This window comes from Hemicordylus capensis, chromosome 4 (genome assembly GCF_027244095.1).
Source record: "Hemicordylus capensis ecotype Gifberg chromosome 4, rHemCap1.1.pri, whole genome shotgun sequence".
NCBI classification, from domain to species: domain Eukaryota; kingdom Metazoa; phylum Chordata; class Lepidosauria; order Squamata; family Cordylidae; genus Hemicordylus; species Hemicordylus capensis.
The window spans coordinates 239428649-239453086 of NC_069660.1; the positions used below are offsets into that span (position 1 = coordinate 239428649).

The 24438-nt window shown below is 40.9% G+C and overlaps 1 protein-coding gene across 13 annotated transcripts in view; it reads right to left on the minus strand.

The window, feature by feature from the left end:
• PTPRM (protein tyrosine phosphatase receptor type M) overlaps window positions 1–24438 on the minus strand; it is a 665945-nt gene that overhangs the window by 35288 nt on the left and 606219 nt on the right. For all 13 annotated transcript variants that reach the window (XM_053243122.1, XM_053243114.1, XM_053243112.1 and 10 more), the window contains one exon: window positions 11540–11637. In XM_053243122.1, the coding sequence (XP_053099097.1) occupies window positions 11540–11637 (98 nt within the window). The remainder of the gene's footprint in view (window positions 1–11539; window positions 11638–24438) is intronic.

A 24438-nucleotide genomic window follows, 5' to 3' on the forward strand; every position in this document is an offset into this window, starting at 1 on the left:
CTCATGGATGATAGCTTCCTCTTTAGTGAAACTTAATGGGCAACATTCAGATTAAGCTACTCCTGAGTGGTCCTAATGAAATTAAGTTCTCCTACACAGTAATTTTGTCTTGATGCTAGTCACTGAACATATGCTTGTAATGACAGTGGGAGACTAGGAACAATGTCCTTATTTAACATCACAAACAGTAAGCACAATCGTTAGAATATTTTGGGATGCTTCTTCTTCAGCAACTTTGATTTGTCTGCTAAGCAAACATTGCTGGTACATAAGAGAGACAGAAGTCTTAGAGGCTTGACATGATGCACAGAGTTATGGAGTTGTAACACTGCACCATAGGCCTGCTGCAGACTCCTAAGGCATCCCTGACACTGTTAAGAATGGGTGGTAGTGTCAGCTGGTGATAATGGGGGAAATTGTGGTAGTGCTGGTTGCCCAACTGCTCATGCTTAACAGCGTTGGGGCTGCCTTAGGAGTACGCAGCAGCCACAGGGTGCAGCATTATGGCTCCATACACTGGTATCATGTCAGCTAGTGACTGCAAGTTATAAAGATCATTTCCATTTGGGAGGCTCTTCTGAAACTTAAGATCAGGGGCTGACATCCAAACTAACATTACACATGCTGAAAACATTTCACCTGCACAATGCAGGATGGGCATCCTTTTTCAATCTCCCCTTCCCATGGGGAGCCCACTATGCCTCCAAAAATATATATCCCTGAGGGTCACAAGACTCTCAGGGACATATTTTTGAGAAACACAGCAGGCTGCAGATGAAAGGTGGGGTGAAAATCACCCATCTCCCATTGCACACACAAGGCAAAAGTCTGGATGTTAGCACAATGTCTAGGACAGGGTACTTTAAAAACAAACTCCTTACTTCCATAGTGAAATTAACCATGCAAATTGATATTTCATATCAATATTAACTTTGGAATGTGTGTGCCAGAAAACTGGAATGGAGTCTTAAAGCATTTTGGGCACAAAAGATGACAAATGTACTATTTAGTCCTCTACAAGTACCACTATGAAAAATTTTCCTAGATCTTTCTGTGCCTTTACCATTAGTATTAAGCCTTTCTAACTTGTGAACCGCCTAACCAATTTGAACCAAATTTGCTACAGATGTAGGGACACATAGACATGCCCACATGGCATGGTGTTGGATGATGCCATCCACTCCAATTTAAGATGGTGGCCGTGTGAACATCTGAGGCACAAACAGACTAATCTGTGGACTGTCCGATTTAAACCAAACTAGGTACGGTTTCAGTGAGTGACACACAGGGACACCTCAATGGCACATTTTGTGATGATGCCATCCACACCGATTCAAGATGGTGGATGAATACACTTTTGAGGTGCAACTTAGCTAACTTGCGAACCGCTTTGAACCAAATTTGCTGCAGCTGTAGGGACACATAGGGACACCTCAATGCCAATGTTTGTGATGATGTCATCTATCCCAATCCAAGAAGGCAGATGCGTGAACGTTTGAGGTGCAAGTGGGCTAACTTGTGGACTGTCTAACTAATTTGAACTTAATTTGGTACAATTGTAGGGAGTGACACACAGGACACCTCAGTGATGTAATTTGTGATTATGTCATCCACCCTGATTCAAAACCATAAACTTTTGAGGCACAAGTGAGCTAAATTGTGAACCTCTTAACTGATTTAAATCAAATTTGCTACAGCTGTAGGGGCACATAGAGACACTTCAACGAGGAAGATTGTGATGATGTCATCCACCCTAATTCAAGAAGGTGGACACAAATATTTGAGGTGCAAGTACACTAACTTGTGGACAGTCTAACCAATTTGAACCAAATTTGCTACAGTTGAATAGACCATAGGGATGCCCCAGTGATGCAGTTTGTGGTGTCACTCACCCTGATCCAAGATAGAGGATTCATAAACTTTTGAAGCACAAGTGACACTTTTGAGGCATAACCTGAGGACTGTCTAACCGATTTGAACCAAATTTGGAACAGCTGTAGTGAGTGTCACACAGGGATACCACAATAGTGCAGTAATGATGACATCCACCCCGATCCAAGATGGCAGACACATGAACATTTGAGGCACAAGAGATTGCGCCTCAAAAGTGTACGTGTCCACCATCTTGAATTGGGGTGGATGACATCATCACAATCTTCACTGTTTGAAGTGTCCCTGTGTGTGGATCTTGATTTGTAGCCAATTTAGTCCAGATGTAGAGACAGTGAAAGGAAAGTAGGCCAACTAGTTCTTACTAGAACAACTTATTCTTATTGTCTTCTCCTCTTCCATCCTTTCTTTCTTACTTCAAATTCTTCCTTGCAACCCATCTTTCCCCTGAAGCTTTTGGCTGAACCATCTCCAGCCCACCAAAAATATTTTTCCCCATTTTGTTTTTCCCTACCTCCATTTCCCTACCCTTCCTCTGTTGTCCTTTCTGTACTTTTTAAATAAAAAGATTGTGAGACTCTTGAGTCAGGGAACCTTCTCTTTATTCTGTGTAAAGCACTATATAAAAACAAAGAAGCAAACAAACAAACATTAGCAACTCCTTTACATGTATCTGGGGACAAGCCGTGTGTGTCACACACACACTGACACACTGTCATCAACTGACAATAAGATGCACATTCTCTTGAACATGGCACTGGCCTGTTCCCCTTTCTCCTGATGAGGCCACAGCCCAGCTGGTACATGTGTCCCTGGAATCACTTAGAAGTCAAAGGAGAGATTAAAAGTCGGGGCAGATATTAGGGGCTCTTTTTCATACCAGGAGCAGAGCAAATGAAGAGAAGCCGTCTGGAGGAGTAGAGGACTGTAGTCCAAGGGGATTTAGTGAGGCTTGCTTGACAGCAGCAAGGGTAGCACTACCGCTACTCACACTGGGCCAAAAACCCAAAAAGAAGGTCCAAAAGGAATGTTTTGGGTTGTGTGATAAGAGGACTTAGACGGATGACAACAGACTGCCCTGAGATGTGACCATCACCAGAATAGCAAACATCAGGAGATATAGCTCCCTTCCAAAAGCAGACTCATTTGGGAGAGGTGTCCTTCCTCTGAACAGGAATCCAAGCTGCCATATTGCTAGATTCCTATTTAATATGATTGATACAATACATAAAATGAAGTTACCCAAAAGGGCCTTGCTTACAATCACTTCAAAAGGGTTGAAGGGAGTATTATTTCAAAACACAGTCCCAGGTAACACATTAAGACTGTTCCAACTTTGCTTTCCTTCTGCTTCAGTAATTGAAACTGACATAAATTAGAGGGTTCCTAAATTAGAATGTATGATCTATGCACAATACAAGAGTGTACAAAAGAGTTTGAAGCCATAGTTCCAAAATACTGACAAATGAATTCTGGTCCTTTCTCAGCATTTGAGCCAGAAAACATTTTTACTTATTTGGATAGTCTGTAAACCATTTATTTGTACTTTTCAAACTGATACCTCCGCATTGGCTTACTAAAGCGTAAGATTTGAATCTCTGTTAATTCCATACATTCTAGAGTATCCACCTTTTATAGAAAAAGGAACATAAGAAAAATGGGGAACTGATCAGACCTTTTCTTAGTGTTACAAAGGGCAATGTTCTGCACATGTTTTATGCTGCCTTGCTCAGTGAGACAAGTGCTGCTGATTTGGGGACATTGTTATTAAATGATTACAAAAGACTGTCTAGCTTCCTGGAGAATAACAGCCAATTCTTCCCCCTAAGGACTCCTCTTCTGCTATGCATGATGGAATAAAGCCAACTTGTTATTTCGGGTTGCATGTTTAGAAAGCAGAAATCTGATCTGATTGGTAAGATAAATTATCCTATTTACTGATGTGCCAGATTAAAGATGATTTTAAGCAGCTGAATTGAATAAAGCATTTTGGTTTTAGCAATCTATTGCAAGTCATTTTTGCCTTCATGTCTACTGGAAAACTACAGTTTCTTAAACTTTTTAAAAAACAACAACATTATCATTTGGATAAATGAATTTAGGAATAATACAGATTCCTCTTACATTATTGTTTTCAGTATTTTGTCTAGAACAGTTGAATAACTTTAAATATTTTTAAAGTTGCAGCAATTCCCACAGCTGAGGCGGCAAACCATTATTTGCTTTTTTTTTTTTAGTGATGCCTCTTTGGCAGCAGGTTTGCTGTAACAAACAGAACAAATAGATATCTAGTTGCACATACAATTTGCCACAATTCTCACTTCTACTATGGTGCTTGTGGTTAGAGAGCTCGGGAACGGAGATTTCTTGATCTGCCCCAGCTACAGCGGAAGTGCGCAGGTAAGACATGGAGACATGGAATGAAAGTTCCAAATAAAATAGTTTGTGTAGGAAATCCATCAGGGGGACAGATTAAGACCTACATGCTTGGTTGCTACTACATACAGGAAGAGGGAAGGGAGAAGAAGGAAGTCTATTTCTCAGGAGAGAGAGTGAAACCTGAGACTATCAGTCTAACAAAGGGAAATCAGAGGAGAGAAAGCATGGTCAGAGGGGGAATGCCCTTACTGGCTGTTTCTACCCCTAATGCCCCTAAAGGTCAATAGGGCGGCTGGTGCTAAGAGTTGATGTCATCAGGAGCTGCATCTCCAACAGTTCCAGCCTATTTCTTTTGTTTGTCACTACAACCCCAGGCAGAAATAAATTGTTTTATTTTTGTCATTAAAAACATGGGCCCTGATACAGATGCACTCAAAAAGTATTGCACTAATTGCCAGAAGCACTCCATACAACACGGAAGTAGGTCCCTGAGGGGTGTGCAGCCTTCAGGGGCCTACTTTGGGGCTGCATGGAATGTTTCTGGGACAAGGTGGAACTGACATAAATTGCCTACCTGCACATGAGTACCCACACCTCAGAAGCAGGGAAGTCAGCACTGAGTGTGCATCTTTTTTTTAGCTGCATGGGCACAGCGTTAGTCAAATCTGGTGGGCCAAGGGAGCACATAAAGCATACATTCTCATTGCATTGCAAGATAGATAAAATACTACTTCCAGAAGATTTCTGTGGAAGTATGTGGGGAATCTTTGGATTGAATTGGTCACCCAGATAGAGGTTCCAAGAAAGATCTAAAGCAGGGGTCAGTGACTATCTTGTTTTCTGCTATCAGACCTGGCTCCTGTTGAGTTTAGGGTGGAACGAGCAGGGGAGTTTCCTTAATGAAGCAAAATGAGGTGATGGCCTCAGGTTCAACCCCCCCCCCCCACTGCCTGGGCATTGCCTCACATACCTGCTGCTTTTCTCTATCGCCTTTCCCTGAGCTCTTTTTGCCACCTAACCTGAAGCTTAAAATGCATCCCATCAGTGATGAGGAAGGGCAGGGGGTACATGAGGAGGCAGCACTGCTTGTGCTCCTCTGTCCTTTGCCATCCCAGTGGGGGACCCTTTCTGTATGTAGCTAGGAACCAACCACTTTAAGCTTCAGTTTGGATAGTGAAAAGAGCTCACTGGAATAGGGAAGGGCGGGTGGGGGGGTGCATGAAGGACTATTATTGGTACATAACATTTATGTACCATTTTTCAACAAAAGTTCCCAAAGGAGTTTACATAGTGGATAGATAGACAGAATCAAAAACCAAAACCAAAACAAAGGATTCCTTTCACCAAAGGGCTCACCATCAAAAAAGAAACATAAGATAGCCACCAGCAACAGCCACTGTGCTGGGGTTGGATAGGGCCAGTTCTCCCACTGCTAAATATAACCACTTCAAAAAGATCCCTCTTTGTTCAGTTATCAGGGGTTCAGTTAGCTGGTGCTGGCCCCATCACCTGATGCTGCTGTCAGCATTGGGGACGTGGTGAGTGTCATGTGGGCCTTGCCTTGGGTGCAGCCAACACTAGAGCTGGTGCTCTGAATGAAACAAGGCAAAGGCGCGGCCCATGAACGGGCCTCCGGGGGTGGCGGCGGCAGGCGGCTTCTTTAAGTGTAAACGGAACCAGTGGTCCATGCTGCCCAGCAGCCCCGGTGGCGGGGAATCACCTCCGCCACTCACCTGGCCGCTGGCGGGGGCTCGCCTCTGTGGGAGCCAGGTGAGTGGTGGAGGTGATTCCCTGCTGCGGGGGCTGCTGGGCGGCATGGAGCACTGGCTCCGTTTACACTTAAAGAAGCCGCCTGCCACCCAGCCAGAGGCGCGTTCATGCGCCGCGCCTTAAAGGGGGGAAAGTAGAAGGCAAAAAAGTAGTAGCAACAGCAGAGTCTTTTAGGTCCTGACCCCAGAAGCAGGTCATGGACTTCTTGGGCTGCAAGAATATGCCTCTGGTGGGCCACTGTGTGAAACAGGATGCTGGACTAGATGGGCCTTGTGCCTGATCCAGCAGGGATGTTCTTATGTTAGTATAATTGGTCTCCATGCAGTCCCTTCCTCTGAAACTTCCAAAGAAACTAAATCCCTGCTTCACACTCCTCAGATTGCCCATCTTCCCAACACTTTCCCCAAAGATATCTGCACATATCCTTTTCTGAGCCAACATTAAGGTCATTCATACTACCATTGCAGCCTGGCGGGGAAGGCAGCGGGGAGGGGGGGATTGATCTTACCTTCCGACAATCCAGATCCTTGTGTGCGGTGTGTGGCTCGCATGCCCACACGATCCGCGCTGCTCTAGGCAGTGCGGATTTCTGGAGGCTGGGAAAACACAACCCATATGGAGCATGGGGCGATTTCCCCTCAAGCTGGGTATCCGGCTCTGTGTGCAGCCTGACCAGACACACGGCCAGGGACCTGGGTAAAAGGTGCGCTTGTGCCTTTCTACCCAGGTAAAAGTCCAGGGAAAATTCCTGGGTTACCCGGCAAGGTAGCATTGGAATCAGCCACCATCATGGTGCTTAACATGAGCAGCCCTATCCAGGTAGGGCTGCTCGTGTGAACAGCCTCATTGTCTATCAACTAAAACAATTCCAGAACTACTTTTTGTGCGAAGGGGGAAAGTCTGTGGAAACCAGCTCTTTCATCATATTACTTTTCAAAGAATTATTCATGGCAGCTCAATAATGGCTATCCTAAATTACAATGAAGCACTGTTTGCATGTTTAGTATTCAGTCACATTCTAATGAGGTCTTCATAAAGCTGGCTAAATATGTTTAGAAATCATTAGTGTAAATTATCAGAGAAAAAACACTCCTGGGGGAGTTCTGCAGATTTTTGTCACAGGACTTAACGGCAGATGGATCAGTATAATAGCAGAAGCTGGGGGGCTGGTTGGTTTGTTTTTTTGTCTCTCCACACAAGCCGTGTAAATGTGAGTGGCTCTGTAACATGCTACTAGATAAAGAGCTAAATGTCCCTCAGGTAGGTTCATTAAAGAAGGAAAACAATCAAAACACATTTTGCTGCCATTTAAATACCAGGTGCACAACGGGCTGCAAGTGCCAGGAAAACTGACAAGGGTCCCTTGCTGGAACTCAGGAGAGCTTGAAGGGATGCAGGGTTTTGACAAGTCTGCCTCAGATAATGACAGGTATTGGCAGATGTATCCAGGCCCTGCTAGAGGCGAATGAAGGGACTGAATCATCCGTAGCAGGTGCCTGCATGAGGGAAAGCCTCCTGGTGGCTCCTCTGCCTGCAATTAAAACCATCCTGATGCAAAGAGCTCGAGGGCAAAAGCTATATCCGAGCACAAATTTAATGACTATCCAGTCCAAGTAAACAAATACACATACGCCCCCTTAATGATTAATTCATGACATGTTATGTGGCAAACATACTGAACAGGTATTCCTCTTTCCTGAACGGGGGGGGGGGGAGGGGGAAGTAGTGCTATCCTATCCCCGCCACTGCATCCCAATTTTTGGATTTAAAATGAGCAGGTGGTCTCCAAACAAATCTGTAAGTCAAATAACAGAAGTAGCAGTGGACGGTAACGGCAGCAACAAAAACACATATAACCTAAGTCAAGAAAAGTTACAGCATTTGCTCTGCAGGAATCTGACTTATTGTCTAAATATTGAAAATACTGAAGTAAAAAACAAGAACTCAATGAAAACTCAAAGACAGAGGCCTAGTTAATTTTTTTTAAACTATTGAGGTATATCACAGCCCGAAGTGCCTAGGCAGTGGAAGACAGGAAGCACAGTTGGCACATTAGCTTTTTGATGTCAACTGATTCACCATTGAAAACAGGGAATATGCAGTCTCTTGGAGGCTACAATTCCGACGGGGATTAATTGGCCCACTTTAGTGCCCCAGTCTGCCTGTTAATAAAATGAGCAGATTTTATGTACACTTACTTGCAGTTAAGCCCCACTGGACAGAGTGTTACTGGCTTGCTGTCATGTAAACATGCATTGGATCATGCTTAATGTTTTCACATTTGCAGTGTAAAACAGTTGCATGTTTGCCCTTTGCAGAAACATTGAATAGTCTTAGAGGTTTATATAAGGGAAGGCGTGGGTCAAGAAATGTACTGCAGCACAGATATTTTGCATTCCCCTGGAATCTTAGGGAAGAAAGAAGCTCCAGGCTATCCTTGCCTGCCTGTGTGATAGATACCATTAGCAAGAGCTATTGTATGAGTAAGATCTATAGGTTTGGAACGAGGCCGGTCATTTTTCACTCTTGCTAAGCAAGATGGTTATATGCAATACAAAATATGACAGATTGCATTGGTTTTGTGATACGTAGTATTAGATCTACAACTAGAAAAATCAAATTCCATGAACAGTATGCTCTTGTTCTTAGAAGGAAACATTGGAATCAATGCACAAAATGCTTTTAATGTGTTGTGGGTTACTGATGAGAGATAAATCCTGTAGCAAAGTGAATTATAGCACAACTCACTTTTAGAAGTTTTGTAGTGGCATGGCAAGCTGCGATAGAGATGCCAGGTGAAGAAATCAGATGGCGGTTTTGTCAAAGATACAAAGTTCACAATGAGCTATGTACTCCATTGTGTTTTGCTGAAAGAGGTTTTCACATGGCTCTTGGTTTAGGTATCTGTAGTTTCATATGAATAAAATAGTTTTAACTTCCTTGCTTTAAAGCGAATGTGAGTGGCAAAATTAATGTATTGATTCATAGTGTCTGAAATGGCCTCAGATTGACCCTTTAGCCAGTCTAGTTGGTTGCATCTTTGTGTTTTTCTAACAACACTTAATTACACTCACAAATTGTACTGTGTTATTGTCCAAATGTGGTCCTGTTGCCTGATTTGTGAGCAGGCTCAGGCACTTGGATGTCTAAGCGGTAGGATTTAAACTCACAATAAACCATGGGCAAAAATCCCCATTCTAAACACAGAATGAAAATTGAATTTACAATAAAAGAGGCTGCAAACAACACTTTTACTCATATTTGGAAGAAATGGATCACGCTGTAGTTCACACATCTGTTTTTCATGGGAAATTATAAACTACTGTGTGGCCAAGAAATTAAAAACATGCATCATAACTGTTTTAGCTACTACAAAGTATATCCATGATTTCCCACTCTTTCGGCAGCTAATAAATGAACTTTTTCTGGAGGTGTTGACAACATTGTTGATGACATTTGAGATTTTCACAAGCAAATTGAACAGCTTACTCCTTAGGCCATTCTAAACATCGCAATCTGCATCAGTGCTGCTGCTACAGTAAATAAAAAAACAACTCTTGTTGACCATTTAAAATAAAAAGTCAGCTACCTTTCATAATTTCTGAAAATAAAAGTGCATGTGAACTGTGGAACCCAGAGGTGTGCATTGCCTCTCCATATCTACAGAAAAAACCTAAAGCCACAGCTCTGGTAAGCAACAACTTTCCCCTCACTCTCTGGCTTCCCAGACCTGACCCCAGGTTTGTGACTGGAGAGATGGGAGCACTTCTTGATGCCCCCTCTCCCATGTCTTCACCCTTTTGTGAGAAGAAGGAACCTTGGCCAGCAAGCGGGCTTGAGGCCAAGAGTAGGTTGGGCTTTCCCTGACTCCTCGGCCTGGGTCTGGGTGCCTGAAGTCATCCATAGTTACAGTGAACCACTGAACTGGCCCAAACCCGGAATCCTTTGCCAGCCTTCATCTGTATATCCCTGCCTGAGGGGCTGAACATAGGCCCCTCCATAGAGTTTAAGGTAACTGGTTCTCCCCAGCCTTTCCTAGGTCAGCTACCCAAAGCCTCCCAGGTAGCATAAGTCCTGCCACTTGGTTTCTCCTAACTTCAATGTAAGTTACCATTAGAGAAGCTAAACAAAGTTCTACTCTTAGTTCTTATGCAAGTATCCACATTAGATTAATAGCAGTTATGGTTTTTATTAGCGAAAAGTGTAAATCTTTTGAAAATGAATGTTTTGACACACAAGTTGACATGCGATACCATGTCACGTAGGAATGCTCCCATGTCTTGTGCTGTTCTCTTTTAATGTTCTATAATAAAGTTTTATTGTTGGTTTACTGCTGTGTCTTTCCTTGACTTGGAATAAAATTGCCTGCTTTACAACCCTCCCTTCTTATCCCAGAGGGGCAGGGTAGCACCTCCAAATCCCCATTGTAACAGATGAATAACCTGTTAATTTCCCCTTGGATAGCCTCTTTTAACTATCCTGATATCAATGCCTGTTCCCATGGGGGTGGAGAAAGATTTTAATTACTGATTACCTCTCTCTGTCTATCTATAGTTATAGCTATCTCTGTCTAGCTATAGTGAAACAACAACATTTCACTACAGAAAAAAAAAGAGGAAATCAGTAATTAAAACTCCTCTCCTCCACCCTGGAACAGAAACAGGGCAATTAAGAGAGGCTATTCTATGGGGTAATTGATGGGCCATTCATAACTACTCTCCCAGCTGTGCTTAACAAGAAGCAACAAAACAAGCTGAACCTGTCAGTTTACTGAACATGACTTACTTGTGAGTAAACAACACTATAGCAGACTCTTGGCAATAGGGAAAGGCATTGATGTATAATAAAGCACGATATTAAAGATAATTTGAAACCTCAGTTTTAATTCCACTTCCAGCTAATTGTGGCAAAACAATGGGTGACAGCCTGACTAAATTTCTCAAAAGTACGACTCCAGTAAACTTAGTCAGGACATCAGCCAGGGTCTCATCAGCTCTGCAGGGCTCTAATGTGGAAGCAACCCCTGTAACTAGAAACCATCAAAGAAATCTCCTTATGAGTAGAGATCATCCTTCCGTACTTGGTCTATCACAGAGAAAGGCAGCAAAATACCAAAAAGATTCCCACTGTTATGACTGAGCTGCTTCTAAAGAATATGCCAGGTAGATCAGATGAGTACTATGTTTCTTTCCTTCTGGCAGAGCGGTATGCACCAATCCCAGCTGGGGTGGCAAGATTTTGTGCCACAGCATGCAAACTGAGACAGGAGTTAATTGACTAATTGTAATTGAGATTTCTGCATGTATATGTTATGATGCTCTACTACCCAGCCCTGTTGTTTTTGATTTTGATTTTTAATTGCTACCGGTAGCTGCTGACTATAATAAAGTTTCATTCCATTGATTCCCAATATTTTGTGCAACAAGTATACCTTCATATTGTTGATTTTTCTGCAAACCATTAAAAAGATGAACCAATGAAAAACCCAAAACATTCTTACCCTTCCCACTTCCACAAGATTCGTCACCATGACGATACTTGCTGTATTTTCATGCCAGACCATTCTCCAGAAGTCATATATTGTCTCTTGCATTGGTCCTGAAATAAGAAATCAGTCAAAAGCTTATTTTCTGCAAGTCTCAGGATTTGAAGATTATACATTGATAATTTTAGAGACAATCTTTAAACTTTGACACTGCCAGAGTATATACATGGCTATCTATAGGCTCATTAATTCTGGTTTCCAAATGACTTTAAACGTTTTAATTTCTTTTTTGTCAACCAGTTTATCTGCATCTTTTTTCCCCTCTTAAAATGAAGGAAAATTGGCTATTGAGTATCTACAGATTGTTTTCCTTAATAAACAGGGCTGAGATTATTAAAAATGAGTGGTATTATTATTCTGTCTTGTAACAAGGAAGTTCATATTTCACATGAGAAGGGTTTGTACTGACTATATATTGGCCTTCTCCAGTTTCTTAGTTTGCACTATTGATCTAATTAGTCTAATTCCTAGATTGTTCTTTCTGAAAGATGACAGCTTTTTGGAAGCAGTTTATTATTTTGACAGCAGTAGAGAAAAGAGTTTAAATGCCAAGTCTGACAATTATGCTTGTTAGAGACCTAAATGACAGAAAAGAGGCTTTAAAAAAACATCTCAGGCTATGCCCTGGGATAAGCCTGTACCTAGTGTGAGATGTCTCAAGGCCAGGTCACACAACTTAAACTGACTTCCATGTACACATGAGATACATGGACATTACATGGACACTGTCATGACTGACAAATGTGCATGAGTCTATTTTGCATTATGTACATGTTTCAAAAACCTGCTTCTAATCAGACCTTCCTTCAACATATGTGCAGACACATGTGATCATACATGGTAGTGCACATATAATTTCTATACAAATCAGGGCAATTGCATTTCTGTTCTGCCTTATGTTATTGAACATAAGCATTGTCCAGCATATATCTCCTGGTAATTCTCATTGTCCAACATAGAACCATTAATTTACTGAACGTATCCATCCAACAAGAGCTCCTTCATCTGCTGTACCAGGAGCCCTCCAGTCCTGGCAGCTCCAGACCTGGGTAGCCCAGCTCCTCTACCCAGGTTTTTACCAAGGTAGAATGAACAGTAGGTAGGTGTGCACGATCACCCTGGGTAAGCTGGGCTTCAACCTGGCCCACTGCCATTTTAGGCAGTGATCTGGGGGAAAGGAGACTATATCAGCTGAAACCGGTAAAAGGCAGTTTGGGCCACAGTTGCTAACTGGGAATTCTCCATTAAACCCAGCTATGAACTAAATAGTTTAAGAAAAATATAATTCTGTCCATGGGTCCTTTGACCCCTTTGGTATTGCATTTTTTAAATTACCATTTCAGCTTCTCAGTCTCTTGGAGGCATAGAGAAAAAGATGATATAAAATACTATCAATTACTAAAATTCCACCATCTACAGAGTCATTTACTGATCTTTTCTTCACAACACTAAGCTATTAGTCACTTATTCATGAGAATGCTATTAGTCTATTCATTTGGGGACAAATGGATAAATTTATCAGGCTGCTCTCACAAACAAATGAGATGCCTTGCTTGAAACATTATACCACCTTTTAAATTTTAAAATTAGGGTTGCCTACAGCTGATAAGAAGCTGCGACTGTAATCACTCCTGAAATAAGAATGTTTTTGTAATGCAATAGATGCAAGAAACATACCACATCACTAATTGCATCTTAACTGCTTGTGTGTCCACTTTTTCAGGAGCAATTAATTTAAGAATATTATTAAACTCAAATAACTCCCATATATATACGCCACTAATTTGTTAAAAATTCATTTTTTTATTACTGACATTTGAAAATAAGCACAGCTTTAGCCTTTTTCTTGCATTTCCTGCCCTGTTTTGTCTGAGTATCCTACACAAAACTGACCAAAGCAATTGGCAATTAAAATTAGGTGACTATTTTTTTATAAGACCATTATCACTGGCAGGAAGGCAGAGCAGATTATTATGTGGAATTATTTTCTTATTTGGAGAAACACCCAATCTAAAAATCCTCTTTAGTTGCTGCAGCAAAACCGGTAGTTTGCTGTTCATAGCCCAATAGCATCTTATGCTTAGATCTTGAGCAGACCTTGGCTCCATTTGACATGCACATTTCTAACTATACCAAAACAGACATAGCACTGTGCTGTTCATTTCAGTTCTACATTGTTAAAGTGGCCCAGAGGATGTCATGTACAGGAAACATAACAGGCCTCATCCCCTCCCAGCCAATGCCAAATAATAGCCTTACTGGTATGCTTATGCTATAGCCATGCTTGGACTATGTACCAGGCATCAGTGCTGCCACTGTTGGTGGGCCAACATCTACTTGCTAATAATTTGTGTATTTGGGTCACTAACATGTATGAAATTATGCATACTAAAGTCGCACTGAAATTAGTGGGACTTAAGTTCACATTACTTTGTGTTGGATTGTGCCATTAATCTTTACTGAAGTCTATCTTCCCTGTAGAATTATGTATTTTGGGTACATGAGCCATAGATCATGCCAAAAAGTAGTTCCTATCCATTACAATGGGGGGGGGGATGTAAAGATGAAAAATTATTTTGTAAGTCTAAAAATTCCAATGGCTATGGATGGAACTGGATCAAACCTTCTCTCCAAGATAATGCATCATCTTCCCTCCCCTCCATCAAGGCTAAACCACTTTTTTCAGCCATGCAGACATACGTTTATATTAGTTCCCTCTAAGAATGATTGATGAGAGAAAAACTCTCCTTTGGAATGTTAGCTGTGCTTTTTTCAAACCTACCTGCTATAGAAAGACCACAGTAATTAAAACAACGGAAGGGAAATTGAAAGGAGAGTTTTGCTATCTGTTTATATTAACTGCTTTCCTGTACTACAGAAAACTACAAAAATTATTTTAGACGCAAGACATGCTTAGGGGGGTAAAGGTAGCTGCATGTCTTTGGAAGTAATTCTCTTCCATCCTATTTTTCTTTTCTGCTTGACATTTTTCAAATTATTTTCTGACATCTGAATAAATTATTCCTCTGTCACTTGTCTCCACAAAGAATTGAAAAACGTTAAAGGGCAGGTAAGGGTACAGAATTTATTGTCATCAAGAGCTGAACAATTTGATTCCAAAGATTCAGGGCAGGAAGAAACATAACTATAATCACAAAAGGAACCAGATCTAGAGATTCTGACAAAGAGTAGAGTCCAGCAAGAATTGCTGCTGTGTAACCTTGATTAATTTCAGTGGGGCATGTGCCAGGAGTGCATGGAAATCCTGATAAAATAAACAGAACCTGCACTGCATCAGGGCTTGGTGTATTGCCCATTATGAGCACGAAGCTTATTCTTTTGGCTGTTGTGAGAACACACCACGTTTCTGTGCTATGAATCCAATGACGCAGTCTACTAGCAATATAATATAATGGCTAGACTAAATACTCTCTACTGTGGGAAAACGATACATAAATTCCCTTGTTGCTAGTTCTAGATTCATAAGGAAAGGTCAAGAAAGAAACAAATATAAAAGTATTTATGAAAATTTCCCCATCTTCTGAAATTATTTATTTTTTATTTATGTATCACATTTCTATACTGCCTAGTATGTAAATCGCTAGGTGGTGTACAAAGTTAAAAACACAACAAATGTAACAGCAGTCTAAAAACAGTTACAACTGACAAAACAAATAAAAACAGTCTCACAAGATAAAAACACATTAAACAGTTTAAAATTTTCAGTTAAAACCCCAAGAAACCTGAGAAAACCCTGAGAAACCAAGACAAACAGGTGTGTCTTGAGGGTCTTCCTGAAAGCAAACAGAGAAAGAGATGCTCTTATTTCAACAGGGAGCTTTCAGGGGGAGTGTAACCCCATCCAGAAAGGCAGATCTAAACCATCTCTTGGGTCTTGACCCTCCCACAGTCAGGACCTCTGTCTTTTTGGATTCAACTTCAGTGTTATCCCTCATCCAGCCCATTACTGCCTCCAGGAATGGAACCACTGTAAAACAGTGCCACCCAATCTCACCTCCCTCAAGCAATCCAGAAGGATACCATGATTGATGGTATCCAAAGCCACCAAGAGATCCAAAAGAAGAAGCAGAGTCACACTTCCTCTCTCGACAGCCAATTGGAGATCATACATCAGGCTGACCAAGGCAATCTCAACCCTATAACCCACTGAAAGCCAGTTTGAAATGGGTCTAGATAATTTGTGTAATTCAAAACTGCCTGGAGTTGAGAGGCCACCCTCCTCTCGATCATCTTGCCCATCCACGGAAGATAAGAAACGGGTCTGTAATTAGCCAACGCAGTCTCAATGGGGATCTAATGCAGGTTTCTTCAAATAAGGTCTAATAATAGCCTTCTTAAGACAAGGAGGCATCCTGCCCTCTCTCAGATAAGCATTTACAATATTTACCAGACTCTCTGATAATACACAGTTACCAGATGAAATAAGCCAAGTTGGGCAAGGGTCAAGAGAACAGGTTGTAGGATGCACAGTCTGAAGCAGCTTGTCCACATCCTCAGGAGTCACAAAACTGAAAGTGATCCAATCCAATCCTATAAGATGAGTTGCCATATTGCACAGAAGTTAAGGTGTGCACGTCAAATTGCAATTTCCATTCTTTTTAGATTAGAGCATGATTGAAAATATAAAGCATCTTAACTCTCATCTTAAACCAAAGGTTTCTGGATTACTGAATTTTTAGAGTAACATGGGGTCGGACTTTGACCTAAAACACTTCATAGTTAAGCCTTATTCATTCTAGCTCAGCAATCTTAAAAGTAACATTTTGTTTCCTTAACTATTATCGAGAGTTCACTTTCAAAAGAGTAGCTGTGTTAGTCTGCCGCAGCGGAAACAATAGTCTCATGCACTGACGGTGCCAGCAGAATGGGGGTCCATGTTCCACTCCACCAGTGGTCCCCGCCAGTGACACCCCGTGCGTGTGACATCATGTGCACGTCAGCATGGCCCAGGCTCCAGAGAGCCCAAGTGAGCTCTCCAGAGCTCATTTCCAGCCAGCATTTGTTCATTTTGCTTCATCTCCCTCACTGGAGAAAGGGAAACAAATACAGCTGGCTGGAAATGAGCCCTGGAGAGCTTGCTCGGGATCTCTGGAGCCCAGGCCACACACACATGCACATTTCCCCAGCATTCCAGAGGTCCTCTGGAGATTGGGCCAAGTGCACAGCTCTTTTCATTGGCAATCCAGGTCCTTTGAACCCTACTGCTCAGTGGTGGCTCTGCCCCTGATCTCATAGAACCTGTCAGGCCATGTTACCTGGTTGCTTGGATGGCCCTGTGGAGTCTGGAGAAGGGGGTGGCATCTCTCCTGTGGGGCTTCAATTCCCTTCAGGGGGCAGTAGGAACAAAAAGGGCCCAGGCTGGTCGGATCCCAGCAGGGTTGAGGGAGCAAGGCAGGGAGAGCTGCAGGAAACAGCTCCAGGGAGATAGCTGGGTTGGGTGTGGCAGGAAACAGGAAGCAAGGGGGTCGGGCTGGAAGTAGGCTTTAAGCCCTGTCAGCTCTGCACTGGGGTATTTAAAGAAAAGGCAGCTGATGAGGAGGAGCTGCTTCTGAGTATGGGAGCCAGGAGTTCTCCAAGTGAGGGAGAATGCACCAAGCCAGGAAAAGGACTCAGGTGACAAATTAACCTCTTCCCCGGCTGTTCCTGAGGCTGACCTTTTTTTGGTGCTGACCCAGTCATGTTGTAGTCCAAGAAGGGCTAGGAGCCCACCCTGTCCCCTGGGAGTCTGACAGCACCTTAAAGAGAAAGCAAATCTATTGTAGCATAAGCTTTCATGAACTATATGAAAGCTTCATCAGATGCCAGAAATGTTATCCTCAGTTGGCGCGCGTGCACACACACACCTGCATATTGAGGATTACATTTCAGATATCTATTTATTTATTTATTTGATTTGATTTCTAGACTGCCCTTACAGAATAGCTCAGAGCGGTTCACAAATATCATAAAACAGTTAAAATCAATCAATGATTGGGAATGAAAATTTTAAAATACAATAAAGCAACTAAAGAATAAAACAATTCAAAACCTTATAACCCCCCCCTCTGATACATTAAAAACCCTTTAAAACAATTAAAAAACCCTGGAAGGCCAGGCCGAACAGGTAGGTCTTTAGGGCTCTCCTAAATGCCAATAAAGAATTCAGATTATGGATTTCTGCAGGGAGTGCATTCCACAATCTACAGAGAAGGCGAGCTGGTGGCAACTGGAGATGGACCTCCTCAGATGATCTTAGCGTGCGATGGGGATCAGACCGAAGAAGGCGCTCTCTAAGGTACCTGGACCTAAGCCGTTCAGGGCTTTAAAGGTAATAACCAGCACTTTGTATTTTGCCCGGGAACATATTGGCATCCAGTGCAGCTGTTTCAGAACAGGCATAATATGGTCTCTCTGAGTTGCCCCGGAGACCAGCCTGACTGCCACATTTTGAACTAACTGAAGTTTCCGAACTATGTACAAAGGCAGACCCACATAGAGCGCATTACAGTAGTCAAGCCTGGAGGTTACCAGGTGGTGCACCACTGTTCTGAGGTCATCCTCCTCAAGGAATGGATGCAGCTGCCAAATCAGCCTAAGCTGATAAAAAGCACTCCTGGCCATAGCCTCCAGCTGAGATACCAGGGTGAGGCTCGATCCAGGAGTACTCCCAAGCTCTGTACCTGCTCCTTCCAGGGGAGTGTTACCCCATCCAGCAAAGAGAGATCTAATTCATCCCTCAGATTCTGAGCCCCTGCAATAAGCACCTCCCTCTTGCTTGGATTCAGCTTCAATTTGTTATCCCTCATCCAGCCCATTACTGCCTGTAAGCAGGCATTTAGGGAATGAATGCCATTTCCTGATGAAGCCGATGAAAGAAAGAAGTAGATTTGGGTGTCATAAACATACTGATAACACCCAGCACCAAATCTCCTGATGACCTCACCCAGCAGTTTCATGTAGATATTGAAAAGCATTGGTGACAGAATGGAGCTCTGAGGGACTCCATATAACAGCTTTTGTTTACAAGAGCAACTGTCACCAAGCTCCACCATCTGGGATCCGCCCAAGAGATAGGAGCAGAACCACTTCAAAGCAATGCCTCCTATCCCCAACCCCCCCAGGCGACCCAGAAGGATACCATGGTTGATGGTATCGAACGCCACTGAGATATCCAAGAGAACCAACAGAGTTATATATCTGATGAAAGGGACCCCAAGTCCATGAAAGCTTCTCTGGGCTCCTTGGAGGAAGAGCGGGATATAAATGTAATAATAATAATAATTAGTTTTATAGTCTTTAAGGTGCTACAAGACTCTTAGTTGCTTATCCTGAAGAGAGTGTTTCCAAGACTTTGCTCTTCTGCTCTGGAAGAGGGCGGAAGATTTTTTCTGCCCATCCCTCTTCTGTTTTTGCTTGTGTCTTTTTTGTCATTTACTGCATGACACAGAAGATGGAAACAGATAAGAAAAGGGACTAGGAAAAAGATTTGAAGAAAGGATGAGAAAGAAAGGAAAAATATGGAGGCACAAGAGATGCGCCATGAAAGTAGACAGAAGCGGGGGTGAAAGAAGAGAAATCTAAGAGAGGGGAGTGAAGGTCAAACAAATAATGACCTCGAGAAGGGAGAGGAACATCAGGAGACAGGTGGTAAAGAGAACTTGAGCAGAGATGGAAGAAAGCTTTAGAGGTGGAAATTTGAAAATTGATTTTCGTAGAAGATAGTATTGTAAACACTAGCACAACACCTTTTCCTGAGAAGATAAGAGCACTGTGAGCAATTAACTAGGCTCATTGTGTCTAGACCTCCTCTTGATAGGTGCCAACACACTCTTGATTTTGCATTGCAAAGAAAATCTATTAACAGCAGAATTCAAAATTCCATGCTAATTGCATACTATACATAAAGTGCTGAAATCAGGCAACTCAAAAATAGTTGGCACAGTAACCAAAATAACAATCTAATTAGAAGTTCAGGAATGCTGCTCTTTTTAACATAACCTTATGGAGCACCAAAACTGTTAATGGACTAATCTCGAAGGAGAGTTTCTACAGCATGTGGCTCAATTTATATGCAAAATTACAGGATTACCAATTTTCTACCAGCTCAGTGGTCTGATTGGTTAATTACCCATAAGCACTGTGTATACATTATTTTAATCATGCTGGATTTCTACAGAGCATTTGGGATTTTAAAACAGAATAGAAACTAGTTGAGTTATTTCAGATAAACAGCTGTTATGTAAAGTAAAAAAGTTAAAAAAATAATGATTTTAAGAAAACAAATGTACAGTCAGAAAACAAACCCTTCATGAAAAGGCAATTTTCCATTGTGTGAAAAATCCTTTACCAAGATTGTTGTTGGTGTGTGTGTGTGTGTGTGTGTGTGTGTGTGTGTGTTGCAGACCTTTCCAACATGTTGTGTCCTGCAAACCCTGATTCTCATAGACCTAGTATGGAGAGGAAAGTGCAGGATACCTCTTGAGTGTCCCCCCTGTGTCCTATCATTTTGACCTTTGACCTAGCCAGGGATAGTTCTTTCATGAGGCAGGCAGCATATTTGACAGGGTGGCAAGATGTCCCTGCTACTGTCTGCCACCTGCTGCCCTCAGAGCAGATCCTTAACTCCTCCTTGCTTCCACCTTCCTTGCCACAGGGTGTGCACTTTCCCCTCCACCTCCTTGCTTGTGTGCTACTGGGCTGATGAAAAATTCCACTTCCTTCCCATTTTCACAATCAGCCCAGCAGTGTAAGAGGGAGGAAGTACAGGAGGATGCATGATGCCCATACTGGTATCTGTTGCTGCCATAAAGAAGAAGGAGGTGGAGATAAGTGAGTTTGTGTGTGTGCACAACATCAAGTGGTGGCGTGCACTACTGCTGCTTAACAAAAGGGAAAGGGGGAGAATCTGGCACCCTGCCTCAGGTGCATAGAGGCTTTGGGCCACCACTGGACCTAACCTTGCCTTGTTCTAATCTTGAATAAGTCACAAGTGCCAACAAGCTAACCAATAAGATACTTTTCTGCCAAGAAGAGCTGCAATCATGGGGAAATGTAATGTGAGTAACTCAAAGGATTCTTCAGGTTTGGGATAAGCTGCACATTATACCAAGACAATTAAATTATACAAGAAAAACAACCTTTTCATCAAGTCTTTAGGGCTTTGAGCCACTAAAAATTTCACATCAGCTTGACAGATCTGATATTTACTGATGTCTTCAAAAGCCATAGAACAGCAAATATTCTCTCATAAGTGTACAAATGAGGTTGTTCACACTGAACAAAATACTGTCTGTTAATTTAGCAAGAAAAGTTTCCTACCAATTTCAATAAAGTTGCAGAAAACCAATATTTAAATAGCACTGCATTTATCTTTTATTGCAGAACATTTGTACAAGGGACTTTGTGCATTCTTCACCTCAGCTACGTGGAAAACAAGTCACAAAAGACAGTATGCTTCTCTAAGATTTTTAACATTCATTTGTACTTTACAATACAGATGCAATACCAAGTAAATTAAGTGAACCATTTTAATTGTGTACCTTGGATAAATGTATCTGTACCAAAAACACTAAATGGGAACAGTTGTGCGGGAATACGATTTAGGAGCTGTAGAAAAAAAATCTCTAAAAAGCCTTATTTTCAGTAGCAATTGCACGTGGAAGTAAGTGTGGGTTATATTATTAAAAAACCAAGAATAAGCCAATAAGTGTCTTCCACTGTGACAAAGGCAAGATTTGGATACTCTATTTCCTTCAGCACCAGGTATAGCAATGGTTTTCATAGCATGGGTAGAATCTAATTAACAAGGAAGAATGGATCATAACCAAAGAAAAGTTAAAAATAATTTATAGATTTGAATTTTACAAGTTTTAAAAAGTTATATTTTAGTGAAAAGAAGGCAACAACAGCAACAAAAGAAATACATTTAGCCAATTAGATAAACCATTTTTTCCCTCATGGAAATAAAAGAAAAGAAGCATTTTCAGAAAAGCTCAGTTTTCATTAGTCTGTCGAATCTTAACTCACAAGAAGGATCATGTAAAATCTTACCTAACAGTATAGTGGAAAATCCTGGATCTACTACTTACTTCTCAACTCTAATTTGTCATCCCCAACCCCTCTCTATTTTATTATGGAATGAAAAGTAGGATTGCCACCAGATTAAAGAAATATTAGTTAATCATATGAGTTTAATCAATTAAATAAACCTGCACATTTGCATAGTTCTGCGGGGGAACCTCTATTATTTTCAGATGATGCAAGTTTGTGTTGCATCTGTCGTCAACTTCAAAGACAGATTACCTCCTGTATATGAGAGCATAAACGATGTGTTCTCTAAGATGACAAATGAAACCTTGTTAAACAGTTTTTACAGTTTACATTAACAGTTACAGTGTGAAATTTACAGTTACAGTGTGAAATTTTAAATTATTTTAATGTTTTAATTTGTTTTTTTATTTATTGTAAACTGCCCAGAGAGATATGTTTTGGGCGGTATATGAATATGATAAATGAATAAATAAATACCTGCAGGTTCTATAAATAATGTATATTACAGCTACTAATGTGTTCAATTAAATTGGGACTGATTTTATTCAACTGAAGGGATTTTAATCAATTAATCTAATGATTAATGGACTACATATTGTAGTCCTTATACAAAGCGATTCACCAATTCCCATTAATTATGCTTCCCAAAGGCAATGTGATAGTCACATTGTCCTACAGCCAATCAGATTCAGCTATACAACAATGCCACATGGCTAAATCAGAGTAACTCACAAAGAATCGTCCTCACTCTGACCAGTGTTCTGATGAAGTCATGTAGCAAATTGGATTGACCCTCACTAAATGGGTGAGAAGTGCTGCCCATTTCACAAATCCCCAAAATGGTAATTTTGGGGTGCTTCGTGGTGGCTACAGTTGTTTGTGTAGTGCACTACCCTTCTTGTTCCCATTTATTTTTTAAAATGGGAAACAGCTTAGTGTTAAACTGTTCTGACTTGTCCTGACATTCTGAAAGTTTCAACTGATACATCAATTTTTCCATGACCAATAATTTTCAGATTCTTTCACACCAGATCTTCAATGATAGTAAATAATTGCTAATCCAATGTTTGTTAATCTCTGTTCTTGCTGCAGTAACTATTGAACAGTTAATGCAGTAACTGTTCTTGCTGCAGTAACACTGCCTAGAGATGTATTTATCAGGCAGTATAAAAATATGGTAAGTAAATAAATAAATAAATGAGATCACATTTTCTCAAAGAAGATATTGCATGTAACTGGGATATATATTAAGCAGAATAAGTCTGGGATAAAGAACAATAAATTGATCTATAATATTTGTATTTCACTTAGGATCTTATTTTTTGCATCCTTTCACACCCACCACATGCAATATAAACACTTTCATTACAACCTCTATAGTATTAATTGACAATTCCCCCAAATGTTAAAATAATAGAATTTTAATAATAGACTTCAGAGTGTGTATGCATTATGTTCTTGTTAGCAGAGTAATTCCAGGCAGTCTTCAATAACACATCCTATACCTATTTCAACAGCTTCTAAAACTTTTTTATTTAAAATGATTTTCTTCAAAATGTCTTTAAATCTAATTGGGTTGATAATTTGACCAATCCTAAAAATCTTTCCTTCAATCACTTGTTTGGAATAATGCAGTCTGGAAACAGAGCTAAAGGAAAACTTGGGATGGGCAAAACACAGATCATACTAGGAAAACGCTTGATGCAAGCCTGTTTCAGCCTCAGAACCTGTTTTCAATGTCACAAAACATATGAAGATATTAAAATGATAGACCACCTGAGCATATGCAGAGTGCTGTTCCATCACTGCTTGAGTAACTACAGACAGTCATTGCATGTCATAGATTAGCTTGGGCAGGTATTTTGTAGCAGAGGGTATAAATTTTAGGCAGGGCTTGATGTCCAGGGGCAACTTTAAGAGAGAGAGAGAGAGAAAGAAGGAAAGAAGGAAAGAAAGAAAGAAAGAAAGAAAGAAAGAAAGAAAGAAAGAAAGAAAGAAAATACAATCTGGACTGATTCTGCTAATCCATACAACCAAGAACATATGCAACGAGGACAATGCCTGTCCACATAGTGAAAAGGCCTGAAGTTTTTTCTTTTTTAAAAAATATTTCAGACTGAATATCATCAGAGATCCCATTTGAAAGCTTGAAACAGGGTAAACAATACCTCTTTTATGCAAGATGTGGGTCTCTTTCAGTTCCAAGGACTTGGTATGTTAACAAGTTGACGTGAATGATTCAAAGCAATATTTTTGTTTTCAATATCTGAAGAACTTTGGGCTGGAAATCAATATTTGTGTTTTGAACACCCTTCTTGAAATACCCTTGCAATGTGGCAATAGGAGCGGGAAGGGAGGATTGAAAGAATATTAAAGAGGTTATTACAGTGGCACATCTGTGCTGCCATAGTTAAAGCTGTGTAAATACCTACATTATAAATACTTACCTTCAGGGGCTTATAACTGACATACAAAAACATATTTTCCCAGGGTTGAAATATGAGAAGTTTCTTGCACAGAGTAAGAAAATTAGGTTCACACTATAAAGTGAGAAACTCTAAATGGTTTATTTGTTTAAAAGCTAGAGGCAATCTGAAAGAGTAAAATGCCTAGTTTCAGATGCTGATTTACAATTTGTTATTAAAATATTTTATTAGGCCTAATATATTTAAACCATAGTTTAATAGTTTGTGCCTTAAGGACATCAACTATAATTACTGATCCTATGCATAATTGTATGATTCCCTTTTTAGTCTACTTTCCTTAAGGAAAGTAAGCTTATGAGATCACCCAGCATTCTGTGT